Source organism: Enhydra lutris, unplaced genomic scaffold (assembly GCF_002288905.1).
Source record: "Enhydra lutris kenyoni isolate GAN:26980312 unplaced genomic scaffold, ASM228890v2 scaffoldscaffold28, whole genome shotgun sequence".
Taxonomy (NCBI): domain Eukaryota; kingdom Metazoa; phylum Chordata; class Mammalia; order Carnivora; family Mustelidae; genus Enhydra; species Enhydra lutris.
In genome coordinates this window covers 1,696,898-1,718,036 of record NW_019154112.1, presented here as the reverse complement: position 1 = coordinate 1,718,036, position 21,139 = coordinate 1,696,898, and the positions used below count along the sequence as shown (strand labels likewise).

At 55.1% G+C, this 21,139-nt stretch overlaps 2 protein-coding genes across 3 annotated transcripts; both read right to left on the bottom strand.

Annotated features, from left to right (window-relative positions):
- Positions 1 to 621: 621 nt before the first annotated feature.
- Positions 622 to 14,651, bottom strand: LOC111152244 (complement C4-A-like). 2 transcript variants are annotated; one of them, XM_022510683.1, is made up of 41 exons: positions 14,492 to 14,651; positions 14,157 to 14,355; positions 13,752 to 13,953; positions 13,476 to 13,546; positions 13,307 to 13,392; positions 13,049 to 13,131; positions 12,778 to 12,874; positions 12,513 to 12,618; positions 12,240 to 12,372; positions 11,698 to 11,813; positions 11,418 to 11,594; positions 11,089 to 11,274; positions 10,768 to 10,953; positions 10,448 to 10,606; positions 10,071 to 10,197; positions 9,825 to 9,896; positions 9,349 to 9,546; positions 9,143 to 9,254; positions 8,982 to 9,052; positions 8,565 to 8,704; positions 8,239 to 8,448; positions 7,954 to 8,005; positions 7,762 to 7,851; positions 7,418 to 7,627; positions 7,179 to 7,254; positions 6,858 to 7,014; positions 6,649 to 6,765; positions 6,378 to 6,549; positions 5,929 to 6,161; positions 5,687 to 5,854; positions 5,280 to 5,339; positions 4,204 to 4,297; positions 3,938 to 4,124; positions 3,711 to 3,801; positions 3,475 to 3,549; positions 2,020 to 2,122; positions 1,773 to 1,862; positions 1,579 to 1,677; positions 1,396 to 1,479; positions 995 to 1,127; positions 622 to 864 (listed from the first exon to the last, which is right to left on the bottom strand). In XM_022510683.1, exons 1-41 carry the CDS (start codon positions 14,554 to 14,556, stop codon positions 723 to 725), a joined length of 5,229 nt encoding a protein of 1,742 aa, XP_022366391.1. In that variant the 5' UTR covers positions 14,557 to 14,651; the 3' UTR covers positions 622 to 722. The 2 variants fall into 2 exon arrangements, with proteins under 2 accessions (XP_022366391.1, XP_022366392.1); XM_022510684.1 differs by lacking the exon at positions 3,711 to 3,801 and having other exon boundaries at positions 3,985 to 4,124.
- A 569-nt stretch (positions 14,652 to 15,220) lies between these two features.
- On the bottom strand, positions 15,221 to 21,068 carry LOC111152247 (serine/threonine kinase 19). The gene is made up of 6 exons (XM_022510690.1): positions 20,665 to 21,068; positions 17,429 to 17,524; positions 17,033 to 17,172; positions 16,086 to 16,183; positions 15,828 to 15,975; positions 15,221 to 15,684 (listed from the first exon to the last, which is right to left on the bottom strand). Exons 1-6 carry the CDS (start codon positions 21,001 to 21,003, stop codon positions 15,639 to 15,641), a joined length of 867 nt encoding a protein of 288 aa, XP_022366398.1. The 5' UTR covers positions 21,004 to 21,068; the 3' UTR covers positions 15,221 to 15,638.
- Positions 21,069 to 21,139: the final 71 nt, after the last annotated feature.

Genomic DNA, 21,139 nt, shown 5'->3' with positions numbered 1-21,139 from the left:
CGCTTCCGTCAACCCCACTCTCAGCCCATTTCTCTAGCTGGATTTCCAATCAGCCCTGAAGACCCAAGGGGTGCCACTAAATGGGGGAGAGTGAGGCAGGCAGGTGGGGAGATTGGACCCAGTAGAGCTGCGGACTCAGTGTATTAACACCCAGACCAAAGTCACTGCACAACGCCAGGAAAGTTCCCTAAACACTGGTAAGGAGATCAAGTGTCAGCCATCTGCTTTCAAGAAAGCAGAGGTCAGCTACAAGCAGGAGACCCCAGAACTCAAAGCTGCACAAGGGCAGAGTGGGAAACGTGTGGCCGACAGCCACTCGTCAGGTGGAAGGGCAGTGGCGTTAGGCTGAGCTCGAGCATCGTCTGAGGCCACAGGGACTGGTGACAGCAGGGCTGTGGAGGGAGGCCTCGCTGTGGTGCCAGACCCTTAGGGTGCAGGCTGCAGGGGTCCCAAGTCCGCTCAGCGTGCTTTGCAGATGGACTGAGCTCCCAGGGAATGATATGGGAGTGACAACCCCAAGGGTCATGCAGGCTCTGGGAGCCTCAGATTAGGCAAACCCTGCTCTCATGGCTGGCAGGGGTCTGGGGGCACTGCTCTCAATCCTGGAGACACACACTGACACTCTGCTGCCAAAGGCCTTTATTGAACCCCTGGAACCGCCTGGGGCCGTGTCCAGTGGGCACAGAGACCGTCCAGGCATCCCCGGAAGAGGAGGGCAGCCCTTACACCTGGCAGCCCTGAATGCCATACTCCTGGAGGAAGTTGCTGAGCTGGGTGCAGGCTGCCCGATGGCGGGTGCTCTGGCACAGGCGTTCAGAGGGCATCTCCTCGACCCAGGTATTCGAGTCCAGCAGGTATTGGGGGCTGCAGAGGCAAAAGGGCAGTCAGCAGGGGTGGGGAGGATGGGCACCTGGCTTCTGGCGAGGCAGGGTCTGCACGCTGGGGATCCATCCATTCCCTCATGTGGGAGGAGAGCAAGGCCCAGAGAACTCACTCTCCCTTGAGGTCAAAGGTAACTCCATCCAGACCCATGATTAAATATTCTTTCCCAGGTTCCAAGCGAAGACGGCAAGAGGCTCGAACCAGGAAGTTTCGGGTCTGACGGACAGTGGCTTTGGTGTCCTTGGCTGAGAGGATAAGGTGCACAGGAATTGTAAGAGGCGAATGGAAGGTACAGGACCAGTGAGGGCCGAGGGCTGTGCACGGAGCCTCTCGCTTAGCCCTCACTGCTCCTAATGGGGATGTACCACTGCTTTTCGATTTATGGCCAAGTCCAGAGCTTCCAAGAGGCTGAGGGGCTTTGAGCTCAGCCTCCAAACATCCGTTGTCCCAGGCACCCGGGCCGCAAACCCCGACCTCGGCTCCCTAAGTCCCCCAGCCCCAGCCCCTTCATACTGAAGTGCAGGACTTGGGTGATTCTGGTTTCAAAGAGGCGGAAGGCAGCTCTGCTATCTTCTCGGAGGACCTTCACCTGGAAGCCTGCGAGAGAGTTTAAGGGAAGGGAGCACAGGTTTGTTCCAGCAGCGGTCATGAGCCCAATTACAGAGCTGGGCTGGGCGGTGGGGGGGGCGCACGGACCGTAATGCACTCGGGGGTGGTAGCAGGCGAACTTCATCCTGTAGCCAGCCTCATCCTGCAGCCCCCGCTCCAGGGCACGACGCTGTCGAGGGCACTTCCCTGCCAGGGGGCGGGGGGGACAGATGAGCCAGTGCAGGCCCCAGCCTCACTGGCTTCCCCTCACCCCACCCCCTGCCCCCAGACCCAGCTCTTACCCTCAGCACACTGGCAGACATCAGCAGAGCACAATGTGGACAAGAGTTTGCTCTTAGTGGGGGCCCCGTAAAACACAGAACACTTGCGCTCTGCAGGACAGAGTACAGTTAGAATGCACACCCCCCAACACTGTCACCCCTGTCCCAAAGGGGATATCATTGCCACCCGGCACTGACCCCCCCCCTTCCTGATGTCCCATATGGGGACACCTACTCCAAACCTGCCGAGAGCCCTCCAAGCGCTCACCAGGGTTGTAGTAATCATACACCGCCGCGCTGGCCGGCTGGACGAGCCCCACGGGCACTTCCTGAACAGCTCCAAAGCCCACGCATTCCCGGGAGGTGGGGACCTGGCGAGGTGGGGAGGAGATGTCAGGATGCACCCCCTGGGCCCTGCAGGCCGCTGTGCTACATCTCCTTGACCTGTGTCTGGTCTTATCTTCAGTGTCTTTCACATGCTAGTACCTTCCGGCTCCGGAACTCTAAAAACTCTAAAAACCCCGAGGTCTCTGCTCACGTCACTGCCAGACAGTGACCTCGTCCCAGTCTCCAGTGCCCTCACATCATGGACACGTTCTGCATGAAACTCTCTGAGCTCAGGGTTAGCTTCTGGCCATCCCTGGTTCTGACCTTGTCATGCCTGACCATCCCTCTTCTTCCCTCCCAGAGGCACAGTCCCTGGCCCTGGCTACTCGGGTCCACCGCGTTCCCCTGAGGAGGTCTCAGCCGCTCCTTGGCTTTCACCAAACCCTTCCAGGCTGATGATTCCCAAATTAAACACTCAGCCTCATTCTTGCAGTAGGATTCTTGTGGGACATAGAAATTCCCCAAATTCACTCTGCCTGCCCCCAGAAGCCCACCCCCAGATCCTGCCACAAAGGCCTTGCTTCGTTACTGCTGCACCCAGGCCCCCCTTTATGTGTCATAACATAACGGCAGGTGCTGTCACTGGCCCATCCTCATGGCCTAGACCCAGACCCCTCTCCTCACACCCACACTACACTGGTCTGGTCCAGCCCGGTTCCCTGCCAGTCTCCCTCCCGAGCCATGCTGCTTAAGTCAACTCCTCATCCAAAATCTTCCTGACTTCTCATCTGCCACTGTGTTCAATGAAACTCCTCTTCTTGACTTCTCAGGCTAATGGGGTCTGGCCCCTCTATAAACACTGGGCTGGGGGGGGCGCTTCCTCAACCCCTACACACCTGGCTAAAGGTGTTACAGTATTATATCTTTTTCACATTTTCTCCAAGAGATTACAGCTAATGCTCAAAAAAAAGTTTGAGGGCCATCAGAGGGTTAATGATTCTTTGTTTTAGCCAAAAATGGCATGGAAAGGCAAAAGCAACTCCTCTATGACTGTCATCACTTTGGAAAAGAAAATATACTTCAATATCAAAAACAAAAACCAAAAAAACTAGAAAGGTCAACAACAAGCAACAAAGGCAGCCCTTGAGTTACATAAATTCAGCTTTATGAAGGGCTTACTCTCGAGTCCTTCCCTGCCGATGGGCACCAGCCCTGGAGCGGCACCCGGAGCTCGGCCCCCATCGCCTACAGGCAGGGCAGCCTCCCGGGCCTGCCCCTAACTCTGCTCCGACACACTCTCATCCTGTCTCCCTGCTTCCATCACACGTCCTCTCTCAGGTCACCCATGCTTAGTAAACCCATGGTCACCCTACCTGTGTCGCCCCTCCCTGCTCACCGAGTCAAAGTACAGCAGGACGTGGGGACCCTCGGTCTCAAAATGACTCACGTAGCGGTCAGAGAGGGAGGTCAGCTGTGGGGAAGAACAGATGGTCACAGGGAGATGGCCCCGGCCCCTACACAAGACAGGGCACAGCGGCTGGGATAGCTTCAGGGATGGACCCGAGCTCCTGGGGCACAAGGAGTCCCATCCTCCCAACCACCCCCCGCCCCCGCCTGGGCAGCTGACTGCACCTTCTCCAGGTCGGCACGCAGGGCGCTGAATCCACTCAGGAGGGTGATATCGGCAATGGCCATGCCCGACAGCCCCTCCTTGCCATTCCGCCTGCAGAGAGACATGTCCAGGGCCCACATGCTCTGGGTGGCAGACACCCAGCCCCGGTCTCTGCCCTGCCTCCGTCTCCTGGCCTGGCAGTGCCCCATGTCCGGCGTTGTCACCCACCCCCACCCCCCATGCTCACCAGATGCACACGGTGTACTGCACTCTGGACTCCTGGTCGTCGGGCACCCCGGGGGCCTCCCGCCTGCGGCGATTCCGCCGCCTCTCAAACAGCTCCAGGGGTGTCACGGTCTGGGAACCAGCATCTGGGTCATCCTTGGCTGGAAGCTCCTCATACACATAGTCCTCGTAGTCCTCATTGGCCTCCCCTGCACAGGGACAGTGGGGTGGCTTGGCTGCTGGCTCTGGCCCCCTCGGGGCCCAACGGCCTGCAGCCCCAACACTCACTTGTGTATTCAACATGGCCCATGACGGTAACTTGAATCTGAAGATCCTCACAGGTCGTGTTCTTCAGGTCCAGGACATTATAGGTACGAAGGACCTAGCTCAACAAGGGGTGAGAACAGGGTACGTTTGGGGCCCAGACCTTTCTCCCAGGCCACACCTGGGCCATCCCTAGGCTGAGGGGTTCCAGGCCTTCCACCCCTCTCATCCCTCCTGACCAGTCCATTAAGGCGGGTGGCCCAGGGTCTGCGAGACCCGGCGAGACCGGGGACAGGGGCCTGCCTCAGGGGCGAGCACTCTACATGGGGCCCAGAAGAGGCTGGAATGGAAAGCTCAGGAAAGGCTTCTGGCCAAAGTTTGGAGGAGAAGAACGAGTTTGTCACTTGGGACGAAGGAAGGGAAGGACACTCAAGGGGAGGAGATCTGTGTACATGAGGGGATTTGTCTGGCGAGGGAGGTGGGCAGATGCTCAGTTGTATAGGTGGAAGAGTCTGACTTTTCTCCAGGGCTAGTCTGACTAGTGTTTTCAGAAGGCTGATCTCATGGTAGTGTGCACAGTGGATCAGAGAGGTGAGATACAGGTTAGGGAGAAGTTCCAACACCGTCTTAGCAGAGTCTAGGAAACAAGTGGCATGGGCCCTGGGCTGCAGGGGAGCCGAGGACGAGCTGCTGGGGCCATAAGGAAGGGTGGGGGTGGGGACACTAAGATGGCCTCCAGAGCAGTGGCTGGGCTCCTGTGGGGAAGGGGCCCTGTCGGTCAGGTGAGGGGACCCGGGAGGAAGAAAGGGTTTGAGGTGCTGTGTGACATGTGGGGCCTGTGGCTCAGGCGAGAGGCCTGGGTTGAGGTGCTAGGTGTGTATGCCATCAGCACTGATTGGGGGAGAAGGAGAGGACAGGTGCCCAGAAAGGGCAGAGACCAGATTCGGGGGGAGCACCCAGACCAATAAGGGGGGCCGCCCACTCGGGGGCATCTCCTTCCTTCCCTCCCTGCTCACCACAAGCTCCCCCTCAGGCCTCCCACTCAAGACCACGGCCCCTCCATGCTGGGGTCCCAGGCATTCAGTGCTGCTGGCTCTCACCTTCAATGTCCCTTTGCTGTTGCCTCCCACCTTCACGTTAATCTTGCTGCCCAATGAAAACTTGCAGGAATGGACAAGGGAAAGGGATATCAGAGGGGCACACAAGGGCACACGGTTGTTCCAGTTCATCTCCTCTCCCACCCACTCACAGAGCTGACACCTCACCTCAGCCTCCTAAAAACCCTGTTGGGTAGACTACCCATATATTAATTTTGAGATGAGAAAAATGAAGCTCAGAGGTTAGGTGACTTTCTCCAGGTCATGTGGCAAATAGGTCTTCCCACAAGGACATCGAGCCGAGATGCCATGGGGATTCCACAAGGGTGGGGGGAGGCAGGGTTGGCTTCAGGCCTGGCCACGGGAGGCCCAGGGGTGGGGGAGGCAAGCCAGGTGAAGGAGTGGCTCACCTGCAGCTCCTCCTCCAGCCCCTGAATTTGGTGGTTGTTCAGCTGCAGCTCGTGGGACTTGAACCCACTGAGGCCAATGGAGCTAAGAGTCACGTTGAGTGCCCTCTCTTCATGGGTGTGGGAAGCAATCCAGTATGCAGACAGAGCATCCAAGGCTATCACTGTGTCCTGGGGAGGTGGGCTGGCACTCAGGCACTCGGTCTCGGGACCACCCACCCCCGAAGCCCCCTGGCAGCCCCTACCTGGGTGCTGCGGAACCCGCCTTGGAAACTGCCCTGGTGGGTAAGCCAGGCTGCAGCATAGTCGGCCATCTCTGACTTGCCCTCCTGAAGCAGCAGGTGAAGCAGGCCGTAGGCTGTGGTTTCAATCCACACGGCTGGGGCTTGGGGTATGGGGTCTGCTGGGCCTTGAGGAGCCAGGGTGGGTGGAACGGCATTGCTCTGAGAACCAGGGACTGAGCCCCAGTACAGGTTATCTGGAAGTAAAGGGAGACCCACAGGTGAATGGTGGACAGGGCTAGTTGCCTGGCCCTCTGACACTCCCCGTATTGAGCTCTTCCAATTCTGCCCAATTATCCCTTAGGCTTTCATTCCTTCTTGAGGTCTTCATTCAATTTCTCCCTTTGGGCATACTCAGGGGTCCCAGGTCCCCCAAGACCCAGGCTCACTACCAGGACACCCTTGGCGCTCACCCCTGGTCTTCTGGGCCATGGCCATGAGGTTGCGGTGGGCAACATCCCGCAGGTCCTCAGAAGCCTTGGTGAGAGTCAGGGCATAGGCCGTGATGGCAGCAGCATGGGCACCCAGGGTCCCAGCACTTGCTTTCTCCCCCAAGAAGGAGTTCGCTCTGATGATGGAGGTTTCCTAGGAGAAAGTGGGGAGGAAGGTCAAAAGAGCTGGACACCTGGGTTCCTGGGGAGAGAGGGGGAAAGCTGGGGACCAGGAAAGGGCAAACACTCTTACCACTTTCTGCTTCAACTGCTCTGCAATGTCATCCTGGAAGACAGCCAGCCCATGCTGAAGGGCGATGACCACAAAGGCTGTGAGCGCCACAGTCTCATCATCTCCCACCAGGCCCCCCTAGTTGAAGGGGATGGAGAGAAGATGTCAGCCAGGAGCAGGGAGGGGCAGGGACCGCCCTCCCACCTCTGTCCGGCCTCCCAACCCCGAACCTGCATGTCCCTGTGTAAAACCGGGCAGAGGTCCTGGAATGACCCGTCCGCCTGCTGCTGGGACAGCAGCCACTTGGCCGTCTCCTGCAGCTTCTCAGGTGAGCCGCCCACCTGCTCCTGTGCCAGACTCAGTACCTTCAGCACAAACGCCGTGAGCCTGGTGGGGAAGGAGGAATGGCTGGGGACAGCGACTGGTCCCCGTAGGGGACACATCCCCACTCACCCAGGCACCTGGTTATTCACCCTCCCACTGTATCGGGCTCTGCCCCCTCCCCCAGCCCTGGCTCCCGCAGAGACCGGGAAACACTCTCCCAACCTCACCAGGTGCTGCTGTCCCGATGCAACCAAGCCCCATAGGAACCACTGGTTTTCCGAAACTGCTGGATCCGCATGTAGCCTTGGGAACAAGAGGCAGCGGCTGAGGCGATGCTCGCTCTCCCACCACATGTACCGGAGGCCACACTCCCCATTCCCATCAGGCACCCCCTTCCTTCTCCCTTCTAGCTAGATGGGCTCCCCCTCTGCCTTGAACTGCCCTCTCCCAGCCCCACGCCCAGAACCTTTCTGGATCAGATCCACAGCATGGTCCTTTGTCTCAGGGGGCAGTGTGCTCCACTGCTCTGTCTTGTCCAGGTAGCGGGAAGCAGCCAGTGTTGGAGCCAGTAGGAGCATGGTTTGCTCCCCGCAGCCCTGGGGAAGCCTCAGGAGGGAGGCCAGGCCTCCTGGTGACAAGACCCCCTTAGAGCCCAAAGTGTCCAGTGGCTCTGAGGCTACAGGGGGAGATGGAGGTTTAAGGGTCAGAGACCAGGTCTGGGGACCCGTGGAATCGTGGGATCAAACAGGGGTCCCTGGGTGCCACATGAATCTGAGGCTGCCCCTGGGAAGAGATGGAGAACACTCCCACCTGTAACCCTGACAAAGCTGCTGAAATCTCCATCTGGGATGACATTGGGGTCAGAGTTGCCGGGAATCTCCAAGGTCCGGGCTCGGTGGTCTGTGGGGGATGGGCCAAGATGGCCATCTGTTTGGCTGCCAGCATCCCCCACCACCTAAAACCCCATTAGGACACTGGTGGCTGGAGGAGGGGGCCACTCACCCAGGGGATTGAGCTCATAGACAATCTCCTCCGTATGGATGGACCCTTCTCTCTGTCTCAGGGGAAACACAGCTATGAGAGGCCACACAGTACTATGGCCTGCCCCTCCCAGTGCATATTCCCTAGGACTTGGAGTTTGAGCATCAGGGGCAGAGTGGGATCAGAATTATAGAAGATGTAAACCGACCAAGGCATGGTTTCAGGTGTCTGGCCAGCAGAGAGGGTACAGGGTTATGGTATAAATCTGGGAGTCTGGGGGGCTGGATTCGGGGCTGCTCCAGTCACCTGAATTTGTAGAACCTTAGACACTGCGTCCCCTGCAGGGAAGTCTGAGGACCCTTGAGCCACCACCTTCAGGGACACAGCCGCCGCCGCCGTGGGCACCACAGAGAAGCCAACAGGCCGGGCAGAGCCTGCAGGCACCAGGACACTCTGGGCCAGCCCGCCACCTCCAGCCAGGCACAGCCCCTCCACTGGGGACACGTGGACGCTCACCTAGGTGCAGGAAGACGGGGATGGCCGGAGCCTCAGGCCGGTTTGGCCCCCCCACCCTCCAGCTGCCCCAGCTCCCAACCACTTCCCTGTGTGCTCGGGCTTCTGCAGGGCCTCACAGTCAGATTTTTATTCAGGTAGTTGTAGAGGACAGGCCGCAGCTCCAGCTGCTCAAAGCGGCGGACAGAGACAGGCAAGCGGAGGTGCAGGTGGAATTCCTGGAACACTCTGATCCGGGCCGGCGTGGCCACACACAGGCCTGGTGGATGGGGGTGGTGGGTGTAGCAGAGGGGGCAGAGACCAGAGGCCTGGGGGTGTCATGGCCACAGGGTCCCAGGAGGAGGGGAAGGGGGTGACCCATTTCTGCCCCCCACCTGCCACCACTCCCTAGCCTCCCCACCCCAGCACATTCCAGTGCAGACGTCCCCAGGGGTCTGTCCCCAGTCCTGCAAGAAGAGCAAAGGGCTCAGTGGGAAGCCTCGGTCAGAGGGAGATGGATGGGGCGGGGGACTGAGGTCCAGGCAGGGCCGTCTCACCTGTCTTTCCAGACAAGCTCACAGCGTGGATCTCCCATGTGGTGAGAGAGTCAGGGAGCATATGGGACAATCTGCAGTAGGAAAGGCGAGAAGCCCCATCACACCCTGGGCTGGCTCCAGATCAGCCCAGAGCCAAGGCCAGGCCCACCACACCCCCTCACTGGAGGAAGCGGTCCACTTTTTCCACTCTCCAGAGCCAGTTCTCCGGGAAGAAGCTGCGCACAGGAATGTCATCCTCATCGATCAGGTCTTCCTCTTGCAGGACCTCCAGAGCTAGGGGACCACAGCGTGGGGGAATCAGGAGGGGAACCATTCTGCCCTTCCAGAGAGACTCTTGCCAGTCCCCCAGCCCCACCCAGAGCCTTACCTCGGGCAAGGCCCACCTGGCCCCTGGAGCGGGACTTCTTGCGCAGGTTCTCAGCAAACTGGCAGCAGGACAGGAAGGGCGCCTGGCAGGCCGCCGGCCGCACCCGAGCCACCCGTTGCTCGCAGGAGCGTATCATGGGCAGCCTCGTCAGCCCATCCTGGCAGCAGCGCCGGGCTTCTGGGGAAGCATACTGGCCCACTGCAGGGCCGGGGGAGGGTATGCACAGGGGAACCCCACAGAGACACATCTCATTTCCCACCCAGACCTCTAGATACACAAGGACTCACCCTGAGAGACCAAGAACTCGGGTTCCTGGCCAATGGAGAGAGTCTCCCTCCACCTTCAACCCCAGAACTTGGGTCTCCGGCCCCAAATACCATATACAGGCTCACTGAAGAGCAGAGCAGCCAAGAGGGAGACCCCGTCACCCTAACCCTTGGGCCAAGTGGAGAGCTGCACAGGCGCCCACAACTCACACTTCTCGTGAATGGCCTTTTGGAAGTTCACGTTTCTCTTATTCCGGGTTTTCTTCTTGGGACAACTCAGACCTGATAGAAAGCAGGACTGCAGCCCAGCACAGGGATAGGGGTCCCACCTCCCCTTCCCACCTTCCTTCCCTGGCTCTGCCCTTCCCACCAACCCTCTTCTCATCTTACACCCTCAGGCCCCTCCTCCTTCCTGATTGTCCCACCACCCAACTCCCCTTCCTCCTCTGTCCTCACTCTTTCTGGAGGAGGTCAACTGTTCTCCATCAGAAAAGGCCAGACCAGCTGTCTCAAACACCTGAAGGGCATTGTCCCCACCTCCAGGACCGCAGCCAAGGTCATAGCTGTTCATAACTTCCAAGACCTGGCAAGAAAAGGCCGGGAAGTTGCAGACAAGTTGAGGAACCCAGATGGGCCACCCAGCTCTGGGTGAGAAGGCATGGGCAACCCTGAAGAGAGTGGGGAAATAGAGACTGCAGAGCCCAGGGCTTGAGGAAAGCTCAGCGGGGAGTCAGCGGGAAGATTGAGTGAGACCTCAGGGCTGGGTCTGGGACAATGAGCCCCACAGGGGAGGGAGGGCTGGCGAGAACAGAGAACAGAGGGTCCAGACAAACCTTGGCCATGTTGAGGGGTTTGTGGGAACTCCCGCCCACAGCATACAGAGCCGTATCCACGGCCCCCAGTGCCACCAGGGCTGGAGAGTCTGTTTGCAGGCGGAGCTTTACAAACTCTGCAGGACGATACTCCTTGATGCTGTCCACATTCAGCTCCAGCTGGCAGAGGTGGGAGGAGGGGGGCAGTCAGAGTGGGGAGAGCTTCCTTCAGCCCTCACTGTACCCCAAACCAAATCCATGCCCTGCTCACAATCACTCTGTCTTCTTTCTCTCTTGACCTCCTAACACACAGACGTGCCACCTCTCTGAATGCCAGTTACCTTGCCCTCGCAGTCCCCTGCCTGGACGTCCACGCGCAGGGAGTTGGCCACTGCGACGTCCCCATGATAGTAGAAGGCCACAAAGTAGAAGGAGGGTACCAATTTATGGTCCACAAACACGGAGATTGAGGTCAGGTCCGTCCTGGCTTCTCGAATCATAGACACAATCTGGCCCCGGGACAGGATCTGAGGCAAGAGTGGTTTCCTCTTCACTGCACACTCCCAATCCTGAAACAGTTCCCTCCACCCCAAGGGCTCTCTCCTGCCTGAGATCCTCCCTGCACCCCACCCTCCATCCTCAACAGACCAGCTTCTGCGCACCATGTAGTAGTAATGAGAGAAGCTGTCCTCACTGACGCCCAGAGCTCGCAGGTTCAGGATGAGAGTGTCCCCAATGCGAGGGGGTCGAGGATCCAGCCGCTCAATGGACAGAAACCTGGAGCCTCCTGAGAGTGGGGCTCTCACGGTGAGCCTGCCTACAGCTGGATAAGGGGAGCCTGCAGACACCTAGAAAGGAGCAGGGCAGGGGTACGGTCAATGCCAAGGACCCTGGTCACCAGCTTCTTCCCCCAGTCCAGGAAGTGGATTCTCAGGAAACTGGCCAACCTTTCTTTCCTTCCCCTACCCTGTCCCATGAGTGGGAGTCCTACCAAGAGCTGCAATTCTGAGATGGACTTTGACGTAACGATGGGAACAATGACTTGGCCACGCTCATCTGTGTTTTGTTCAAGGTCCTGGATTTTAGAAGCAGATCCGGGAGACAGAGTGGCCGAAACTTTGACAGGGATGCCAGAGGCTGGGAAGCCAGATATGTCTCGGACCAGGGCCTAGGTGAGCAGGGGAGGGACAGATAAAGAAGACTGCTCAGTGACCCCTGTACCCTCCTGACAACACCCCACCCCCAACTCATCCTCCCCCTCCAAAAGAGACCTGCAGCAGAAAGGGGGCCCCAGGCACAAGGTGTCGCTTGGTGTTGCTAAGATCCAAGGTGAAGGGAGATGACACAAAACGCCAAGATGTGAGCTCTGCTTCCTCCATCTCTCCCCCTGCAAGAGATGCGGCAGAAAGAGGTGGAGGACAGAGAGCCACGAAGAGAGGAGTGGGAGAGCCAGGGTGACCACAGCTCGAGTGTTTCCTGCCCACGAGACACTCAGCTCCTCAGACTCCTGAGGGCACGGGCCGTCTTGTACTCATCTCTGTGTGCTGAGGCCAGCATGGGACCTAGCGTGTAACTTGTGTCTGCCAGACGGACGGAGAGATGGGTGAAGAAAAAAAAATTGAGACAGTGAAAGGGTTAACTTCTCCTGAAACCACCCAGAAACACAGCTGGGGAGGGACAGTCTCCTGGGTCTTTCCTGGCTTTGGGTACAAGACAAGGGTAAGAGTAGGGAATGGTGTCGTTGCTGGAGAACAGAGGGTCAGCTCAAGGTCAGAGGCGGGGGGCTGGGGTTACAATCAGGGAGGCCTCTCACCTGGAGACTCAATGATGGCAGCGGCAACATAGAGGCGCAGCCCAGGGAGGTCGGCAATGTTAACATGAAGCTTCTCCAGGGAACCCTGAAACTCAGCCTTTGAGAGGGAAATATGGCACTGGCCATCTACCAGCTGAAGTGAAAAAGAAAACAGGGCCTGGGTGAGATTTGTTTCCCTCCTCCCCACCCTGACACCCTCCTCCCTTCCTCAACACCTTCCTCCCCTCCCCGACACTCTCCTCCTCTCCCCAACACCCCCACCCTCCCTCCTACCTTAGTCTGATTCTCCAGCCCCCGAAGGAAAGTCTTATCACCATCCTCACCCAGGAGCCCGAAGCGCACATACGCCACTCCCTGCACTGGCTTCCCGTAGATGTACCTGTCAGCGCAGAGAGAGTGGGAAGAGGGTGGGTCTAGGAAATAAGGCCAATGTCTCAGGGTGGGGGCGGCGCGGGGAGGCAGGGCTTCACAGCTCCTTCAGACTGAATGGGGAAACCTGGGTGCCCCACGTGGAGGACATGGAGGATGGGAGAGTTACCTGGCCTGGATGTCTAATTGGATCTCATCGAGAAAGCCAGGCGCTGTCAGGATGTAGGCCTTTCCAGGAACAATCTTCACCTCGAAGTTGGGAAGGACTGACCCAGTGTGAAGGGGTGGCAGGTCAGACTAGCGAAAGGACCCTTCAAAGACTTCCCTTAGGGCTGTGGCACCCATACCTCCCTGTGCCTGCCCTGCCCCACTGCCTCCCCCTCTATCCGTATCTTCTTCAGGAAAGGAAATGCTTGTCCCACGCCATCTCCAGCTCTCACCATATTTCTTCACCTCAAACTGGGTACTGCTGTTAGAGTCTCGGCCATCTGAGAACCGGGCTGAGATCCTCCATGTCCCTGGCCTACGAATGGGGGAGGGACTCAGCCCGCTTGTGCAAGAGGCCCATGGAGAGCCAGAGGACTGACTGGGGGAAAACCAGAGCTGTGAGAGGGGCTCAAGGTCTGACTGGGTGCTGGAGGCAGAGAGCCATGGGAGATGGGCACAGGAGGGACCGTCACCAGGTCGGGGGAGCTCACTCTGAGATATCGGGAATCACAAAGTCATCCTGGAAGATGGAGGAAGTGTACACTTCCCTCTTCCTCACACGGAGGCCATGAGAGTTCTGCAGTGGGAGTAGAAGTGGTCATAGATAGGAGGTCAGATCAGCAGCCCTGCTGATGAAGGTCAGAGAGCTCAGGGACTCACCTCCACTGTGACCGTAAGGGTGTCAGAGGATGGACGCATCTTTTGATCCAGAGCAAAGATCCGGTATCGAACTGGGAGAGAAGGGCAAGAGCTGAGCAGGAATCCATCTGCGAAGGTGGGCCTCGGCCCCCACCGCTTCCAGGGAGCAAGGGGGAGGGCAACAAATATTTGCCAAGCAGCCTTTCTCTGTGGCACTGTCCAGGCTGTCTCACGGGGTACCAAACATGCCTTGAGCAGGCTGGGAGCCAAACATAGAGGCCCTGGGGTCCGACTCACCCCGCTGGCCAGGATTATAAACGGGCTGGTCGGTCTGCAGAAAAAGGTGTCCCCGGCGAGAGGAGAAGAGCAGGTTGATGCCCTGAATGTCTGTCTTTCTAGACAGAGAGTTCTTCAGCCATGGTGACTGGGCCACCAGCTGGACCTCGGGGCCACGGAGGAGGCGGTAGAGGCCACAGATCTCTGCATCTCTCGGGGAGATCTGTCAGGAGAGGCAGAGGGAGCAGGTCAGAAACAGAGCAGAAGGAAAAAGCCAGAGATGGAGACAGAAACAGAAAAGGTAACAGTGTGGGGAGTGGGGGTAGAAGAGAGAGGAGGTAGGCCAATGAGATGACCAAACAGAAGACAGAGGGGAGCAGGGTGAGAGTGACTAAGAAGCAGTAGAAGGGAGTGGAGGCTAGTTACCTGGAGGCTAAGGTGTACGTTGTCTTTTTCTGAGCTGAGGGAAAAGTCCACCTTTGGGGAGCAGGCGGCATTCAAGTTGGATGGGTTTCTCAGGAACACTGATCCGGTCACTACTTGTCCCTGGGGAACATTCTCAAGCTGCACCCTCACTGAGAGGGGGACCCCCAAGTGAACCACAGAAGGCGAAAACAGGAGCAACCTAGGGAGAACAGGAAGGGGACCACATTCAGCGCCCCTGGGCCCCTCCATCCCTCATTCCTCCATCACGTCCCCCATGTCGGCTCTCCCATCACCAGCCCTGTCCCACTCAAGCACTAGAGTCCTTCTTCCAGGACCTGGGCTTCTGCAGGGATAAGGCGAAGAAGCTGGTCACCCAGATCAGCCCCCAGAGGAGCCTCATGGCTGGAGGACCCAAGAGGGATCAGACCCGTCTGCCGGCCTACTCCTCTCTGGTCAACCCAGGGCTTAGAGCAGATTTGACTCTGGAACTTGCTCCTCCCCTGGCCCAGCACAGCCGGGAAACCATGTGACAGGCAAGAAATGCACCTGGCCCCAGGCCCAGTATTTAGTAGGGGCAGGGGGAGGGAGGACAACATCCCGGACACCTGGGTCTCTGAGGGAATGAGGAAATCATGGCCCAGAGTTATGTTCTGTCCTTCTGTGTTAACCCCTCTCATCCCAGTGCCCCGGGTAGCCCCCCTACTGGGTGTATCTGGGGGCACATACATATACACACACACACACACACACACACATTCTCCAGTATGTGTGGGCATAGTTTAATGTACATGGTTGGAGACACAAGCTCCTTCATAAAAATCTTTACAAAACAAGGTACAAGACGCTTATCTCTAACTACAACCCCCACAAAACCTGAATGACACCAGACCTTTGCTTTGTGCAGGCCCTAACAGAAATTCTGTTGTTTAGATCAGGTATACCTTTATCTCCCATAGGGAGAACTGACCTCAGTGTCCTTTTATCTCTCTGAACAACGAGGCAAAGCTCAGGCTCAAGTCTAGCTTTAACTCTACCCGCAAACGAAGCGCCCAGATACACATCACATTAAACAAAGACATCCAGGGAATCGCACAGGCAGAAGTACTTTATTTGGCAGTTTTACCTCGACATATAGAACAGAGGACTCTGCCCTCCCTCACCAGCCTCCCCAAAAACCCTGTCTTCCTATCCCAAGAGAGTGACAGCAGACTTTGCTACAAGAAAGGCAACAGCCATGGCCTTGGCCTGCTTTCTGGCTCCACTTCCATGGAAGGGCAGAGAAGCATTGCCCAAACCCCAACACTGGGTCAGAGCCCAGGTAAACAGCAGCAATCACATCTGACCCTTTGAGCAGAAGCAAGGCCAACACTCATCTGGGCTCCCATGCCTTGCCAAGGTGACCCTGTCTCAGCCACCACTGGGCAGGACTCCTGGGTCCCTCTCACCCCACTCTGGGGAGGTATACAATGACGAGGAGAATCCTCATGTCTCCGGCAGGCGGAGAAGAGTTCCAGAAGTGGTGGAGACACTGCAAAAGAAAGACGAGGCTGGAGCCAGATCCCCAGGCCTAAAGTCTGGGGAAAACTCAGAGCTTGGCCTGGGATATGGCAGAGGGAATCCAACCTTGGGTCACTGCTTGGTGATCTGCCAGAGGCTGGGGGTGAGACTCACCAGTCCACCAGCTGGGCCCCAATGAGGTCATGTACGTGGTAGGTGAGGCCGAGTCGCACCGCGGCAGGTGCCCGCCGGCCCAAGAGCTCTGATAGGAGTAGCTCCCGGTACTTGGCCTTCCGGACCATGCCAAGGACAGCCTGGCGCCCTAAAGGAGAAATGGCACAGAAGAGGGGAAAAGGGAATAAGGCCTGGGCCCCGAGAAACTACCCAAAGGTGTTCTTAAGTGGGTGAAGGCTTGAGATGCGGATAGAATACCTTTAACAAAATATTTAATGAATCTCCCAGCGCCAGGCACGGCCAGCCACCAACTCCCAGCGTCTCGGACGGTGAGCACTCCAGCATTCACTAGCTGCCTAAGGAGGGTGGGAAGCCAGGAGAGAGAAGAGTTGAGCTCTGAGAATCCTATCCCTGCCCACTGATGCTTGAACAGTCTCCCCAAATGGGCAACCATGCAAGGGGACTAAGGAACAGAAGCCCATCCTGGAGTGGTTCTCTGTTCCCACCCTGCTGTTCAGTGCCCGGCCTTGCTTCCATTCCTCTACTTGGATTGTCCCCCGCCCCTACTCCCCCACTCCCTTTCTTTTGCATTATTATTACTTGTTCAACTAAATCACCTTCTGCTTCTAGAAGCCCTCCTTGACCACATGCCCTGACACAGCCTCAGCCCAACCCCAGGGGTGAAATAAGGGCCTTTCTTCTGGGCTCCTGCCTCTGCCGATGTATACCTCACCATGGCTCCCCCATGTCTTACTAAAAAGTTTATAAAATGCTTTCACATTTGCCTTGGGTTACAAAATAGGGAACCTGAGCCAGATAAGGCCCCCTGAAATGGAATCTTTACTTCGCCCTTGTCTGGTCACTGCTTTTTAATGTAGGTTTTAGGGGCATCCAAGCTCCTACCGTTCTCAATTCTCTTAGTCTCAGCAGGGTTCACAATAGGCATTTATGGTGCCTGCCAGGCCTCTAAATTCATTGGATTAGTCACCCAGATCTCTTGAATTCTAGACTAGGGCTCTTTCCAAGGACTCAGATAAAAACAGGCCTCCTCTCTTGTGGGTGGAGCACAAATTAAGGTCATTTTCCTAAAAAGAGGAGTCCATCTATCTTTTTGGCAGGTTCACCAAAAGGACAAAGCTGGATGGGACTGGATGGATGCAGGGAAGTCTCAGATGCCTGAGCTCTGTTACTCCCCCAAGTCTCACGTGATCTCTGGGTCCCTGAAGCCAAAGGTCTGTGTCATTTGGTCTTGCTGGAAGCTAAGGTCCCCACAGGCTGGAAGTACCAAAGCCAGAAACTTCTGCACTGCCCCAGCATATGGTCGGCCATCGCAGGCCTTGAGGACCTGGAACCAGAGATGAGAGATGAGGTCTGGCCCCAACCTCAGCCTCTACTGACCACCTCCAGGATATTCCTCCTCCCATTTTCCCTTTTGCTCATGTCCTTCTACCTCCTTTTCTTCTCCTTTGTATTACTACGGACCAGAGCTCTGTGTCCTCTCTGTAACACACAGAGTGGAAAAATTGTCTCTTTTTACTTCCGTTCTCCAACTTCCCTGCTTGCCCCCACACCCTATGACACACACACACAGTTACACGCACTCTGGTCCTGTAGTCCTCAGTGAAGATAATTCCATGGGCGTCCAAGTCAAAGCCTAGTTGGATGACTCTGATCTCCCCCTGCTCTTGAAGCTCCTTCTGTCTCCAGAGAGATGGGAATAAAAAGAAGGGTATCAAGGTAAGATACTCTGATAGATTCTGGGCACTTTGGGGCAGGGATATTTTATTGCAAACACTGGGAATTCTAAGCAAAGAAAAAACTGTGGGGAGAGAATCAGGTGGATTACTAAATAGTCTTTTCAAATTAGTTACCCACCTTCCCATCCACCTCATCAGCTGCCTATCAAGCAATCAATATATATTTTCCAGTCATATACCAGACACTAAAATAAGATAGTGATTAAGACATGGGCCCTGCCTTCAAGAAATTAACAGTCAAGACTTTGGCTGAGGGAAGGTGAGAAGGTAGGGAAAATATTTGAAAAGATACTAGCAAATCCATAATCACAAAGTTAATTAATCCACCTCTCATAAACTCATAGAACAAACAAGAGTAAGGAAATAACTTGCATTAACTTTAGTTACTAAGAAACTAGTAACTGAAAAATACATATTCTCTTCAAATATATATAGAATATTTAGCAAAACTGAACACATAGCACAAAGCAAGTCTCAATAAACTTCAAATGACTAAAATCATATTGTGTAGGTTCCCTGACCACAGTATCTTTTGTGTCAGAAATCAGTAACAAGTAGGTAATATGAAAAAACACACATACATTAAAATTAAAGACAGATTAAAATTAAGACATACATTCCTAATCAACCCTCAGTCCAAGAAAAAACATGACAAAAGAAATTAGAACATATTTTAAACTGAATGGTAGCCAAAAATATATACCAAAACTATATATATATATCTATCTGCACATTACTAAGATAAACTACAACTTGACATGCATATATTAGAAGTGAAGAGAGGATGAAATTAATCAGAAAAAAGTAAAATAAACACAACAGTGGAGGATAAACACTAATAAAATAGAAAATATGTGTACAAGAAAACAACAAAGCTATTGATAAAACTATTAAAATTGATAAGCCACTGGTGAGACTGACCAAGAAAACGGTTGGGGGGGAGGGATGGGTGGACTAGATAAAGCAGAGATAATCAATATAAAGAATGAAAAAAGGGCCATTGCTACACATCCAATAAACAATAAAATGAGACTACAAATTTTATGCCAATAAATTTGAAAATTCAGATGATAGATTGCCTAGAAACATATAATTTTTTTCACTAGAACAAAATGAGACATATTCACAAAATAGAAATCTATGAAAGTAAATAAACTATTGCTACTGAACTATTAAAACTGAGAATTTCAAAAGTATTCTCCTAATGAAACAAGATATAAATATAGTACATACATATATACAGTATGATTTTGTTTATCTCAAGGTCAAAAATGGATAAAACTAAGTTATGTCATTTACAGGTAATCACACAGATGATATAAAGCAAACCAAGGGAACGATTATCGTACCAGTTAGGACCATAGTTACCACCAAGGGACATTAAGTCCTTTTGACTGGAGATTGATGTATGTAGCTATAGTTGGCCTTGGTAGTGGTTAAATGGATATCTGCTTTATGAACATTTTTTTAATTGTGTGTGTTTATATTTTCTTTTATGCATTTTTAAAGCTTTTTTAAAATTTAGGCTAACATCAGTAAATTAAAAAAACAACAAATAGTCTATAAGGAGTGGTTCCATCTAACTCACTTCCTCATGAGAGTGGAGCTAGTCTCCATCTTCCTTTTCTTCCCTCCTTTCATCCTGACAGGTTGCCATTAATCTTCCACCTGCTAAATCCAATGGACAGATTTTGGATATTATTTTACTTAATCCCTATACTGACCACTGCCTTAAATCATGGGTTCTAACACTGCCAGCTACTCCACCTCCTTGACAATCTATGTGATTTCTCAATAGGCCTCTTCCGTGGTTCCTCCTAACTCCGGCAATTCCTTCTCAGCTTCTTCCAGAGACTCCTCTTCCTATGCTTTCCCCTCACATCAATGGGTCCCAAATCTTAAGGAAGAATCACTTGAGATAGTAATTCAAAATGTAGATTCCCAGGTCCTACACTCAAAAGATCTGCATCTATTAGCTTTAGGTGAGTCCCAGGAACCTTTATTTTTGAATAAGCAGCCCAGATAATTCTGATACAGGCAGAACTCAGGACTGCCTTAAACGTGGGTATCTCTCAGCTCTGTAGATTTGGCCCTTTCACTCTAAGCTCAAGGTCCTTAACCCTGGACCTCAGAGGACCCATGAAACAACATCCCCTCCCCCAACAAAATGCACATACATCTTCTATGTATGTGGCACGTATATATTTTTGTGAGAAGAGTCATAACTTTCATTATCTTTTAAAGTTTGTAAAAAGGTTACAAATTACTCCTCTACTCACTCTTCCTACCCAATCTCACCCACATCCACAGACTGAACCACTGCTCATACCTCAACCACTCCAAACCTAGTATCACTGGCCCAGAATTCTCTCCAGTCCCTCATATCCAACTGTCCACTACACACTTGCCTTTGGATGCTCCCCATGCACCTCCAACTTGTACAAAATCAAACCTATCATCCGCCCCAACAACTCAGTGCCCTCCTCTTCTATTCACTCCACCAACCATTCAATCCCCATCATCCAGAAAATCTGACTCTTCCTGGACTCTTCCCTCTTCCCCACTCCCCTCACCTTCACCCACCCTCGCCCTCCCTACTGCTCTCCCCTCATTTAGGCCTTCACCAGTTCTACGATGCAGTATCTTCCCCACTGATCTCCCCGTCTCATCTCACTCCCTCCAATCCACGCAACACAGCGTTCCCTCTCCTGGTTAACATTCTCTGCTAGTTTATCGCCTTCCGTGTTAAGGCAGAAACACCACCGCCGCACAAGGCCTGCCGCGACCTGACGCCCGCCTGCATTCCCAGCGCTTTAAAGCTCCAACTGTGCCCGATGACTCCGTTTTCCCAAGCGTCGCTCTTCCACTTGCACGATGTGGCATGCCCCCTACTGCCGCTGGGTCTTCTAACAGGGTCTGTGGCATTTTCCTCGGCCCCGCAAGGACCGGCCCAGAGAGCCCGAACGCCCGCTGAGCGGCCGAGGGCCGGCGGAGCCACTGAGCGTCTGAGTGATGGGGACCCTCGGGAGCGCCCGTGAGGCCGGGAAGCTGCCTCCGTCCGTCGCTCCGACGCCGCTCACCAGCTGCCGGTCGGCCACCGTCCGGTCCGGCACGAGGCTGTACACCTGGCTCCTCAACGCGATGGGCGGCAGCGCGTCCTCGAACAGGCCTCGCGGGAACAGCTGCACCAGCTCGGCGACGGCCGCGCGCGCCGACCCTGGGCGGAGAGACCGGGTCACTGCGGCGGGAAGGAGGGCGGGGGGCGCCGTTCTCCCACCGCCCGCCGCTCCCCGTCTCGCCCTGGGGCGGCCGCGCTTACCCGACTCGCCCCTCAGAGGATCCGCCTCTGTCTGTCCTCGCTCCCGCCGCCTCTTCAGTCCAAAGGCGTCCGGGACCAGGCGCTGTCTCTTCCGGCTCATATCCCGGGATGTCAGGCGGCCCGGGAAGAGGTCTGTGTTGAGACAAGGAGCCAAGGAGACAGCGTCTTCCGGCGCAGAGCAGTGACCTCAGGTTCCCGGGAGGCCGGTCCGCCCCGCGGAAGAAGGATGACGTGAG

What these genes read in the sequence shown, in the direction of transcription:
- LOC111152244 (XM_022510683.1), bottom strand. Translation starts at nt 14,556, where the DNA reads ATGAGGCTCCTCTGGGGGCTGATCTGGGTGACCAGCTTCTTCGCCTTA. An exon ending in TTTTACACAGGGACATGCAG is followed by an intron (nt 6,766 to 6,857) that starts GTTCGGGGTTGG and finishes CCCTTCAACTAG; the next exon opens with GGGGGCCTGGTGGGAGATGA. An exon ending in TGCGTGCCGACCTGGAGAAG is followed by an intron (nt 3,550 to 3,710) that starts GTGCAGTCAGCT and finishes TCTTCCCCACAG; the next exon opens with CTGACCTCCCTCTCTGACCG.
- LOC111152247 (XM_022510690.1), bottom strand. Translation starts at nt 21,003, where the DNA reads ATGAGCCGGAAGAGACAGCGCCTGGTCCCGGACGCCTTTGGACTGAAG. An exon ending in CTGAGGACTACAGGACCAGA is followed by an intron (nt 17,173 to 17,428) that starts GTGCGTGTAACT and finishes CTCTGGTTCCAG; the next exon opens with GTCCTCAAGGCCTGCGATGG. An exon ending in GGGGCCCAGCTGGTGGACTG is followed by an intron (nt 15,685 to 15,827) that starts GTGAGTCTCACC and finishes TTTCTTTTGCAG; the next exon opens with TGTCTCCACCACTTCTGGAA.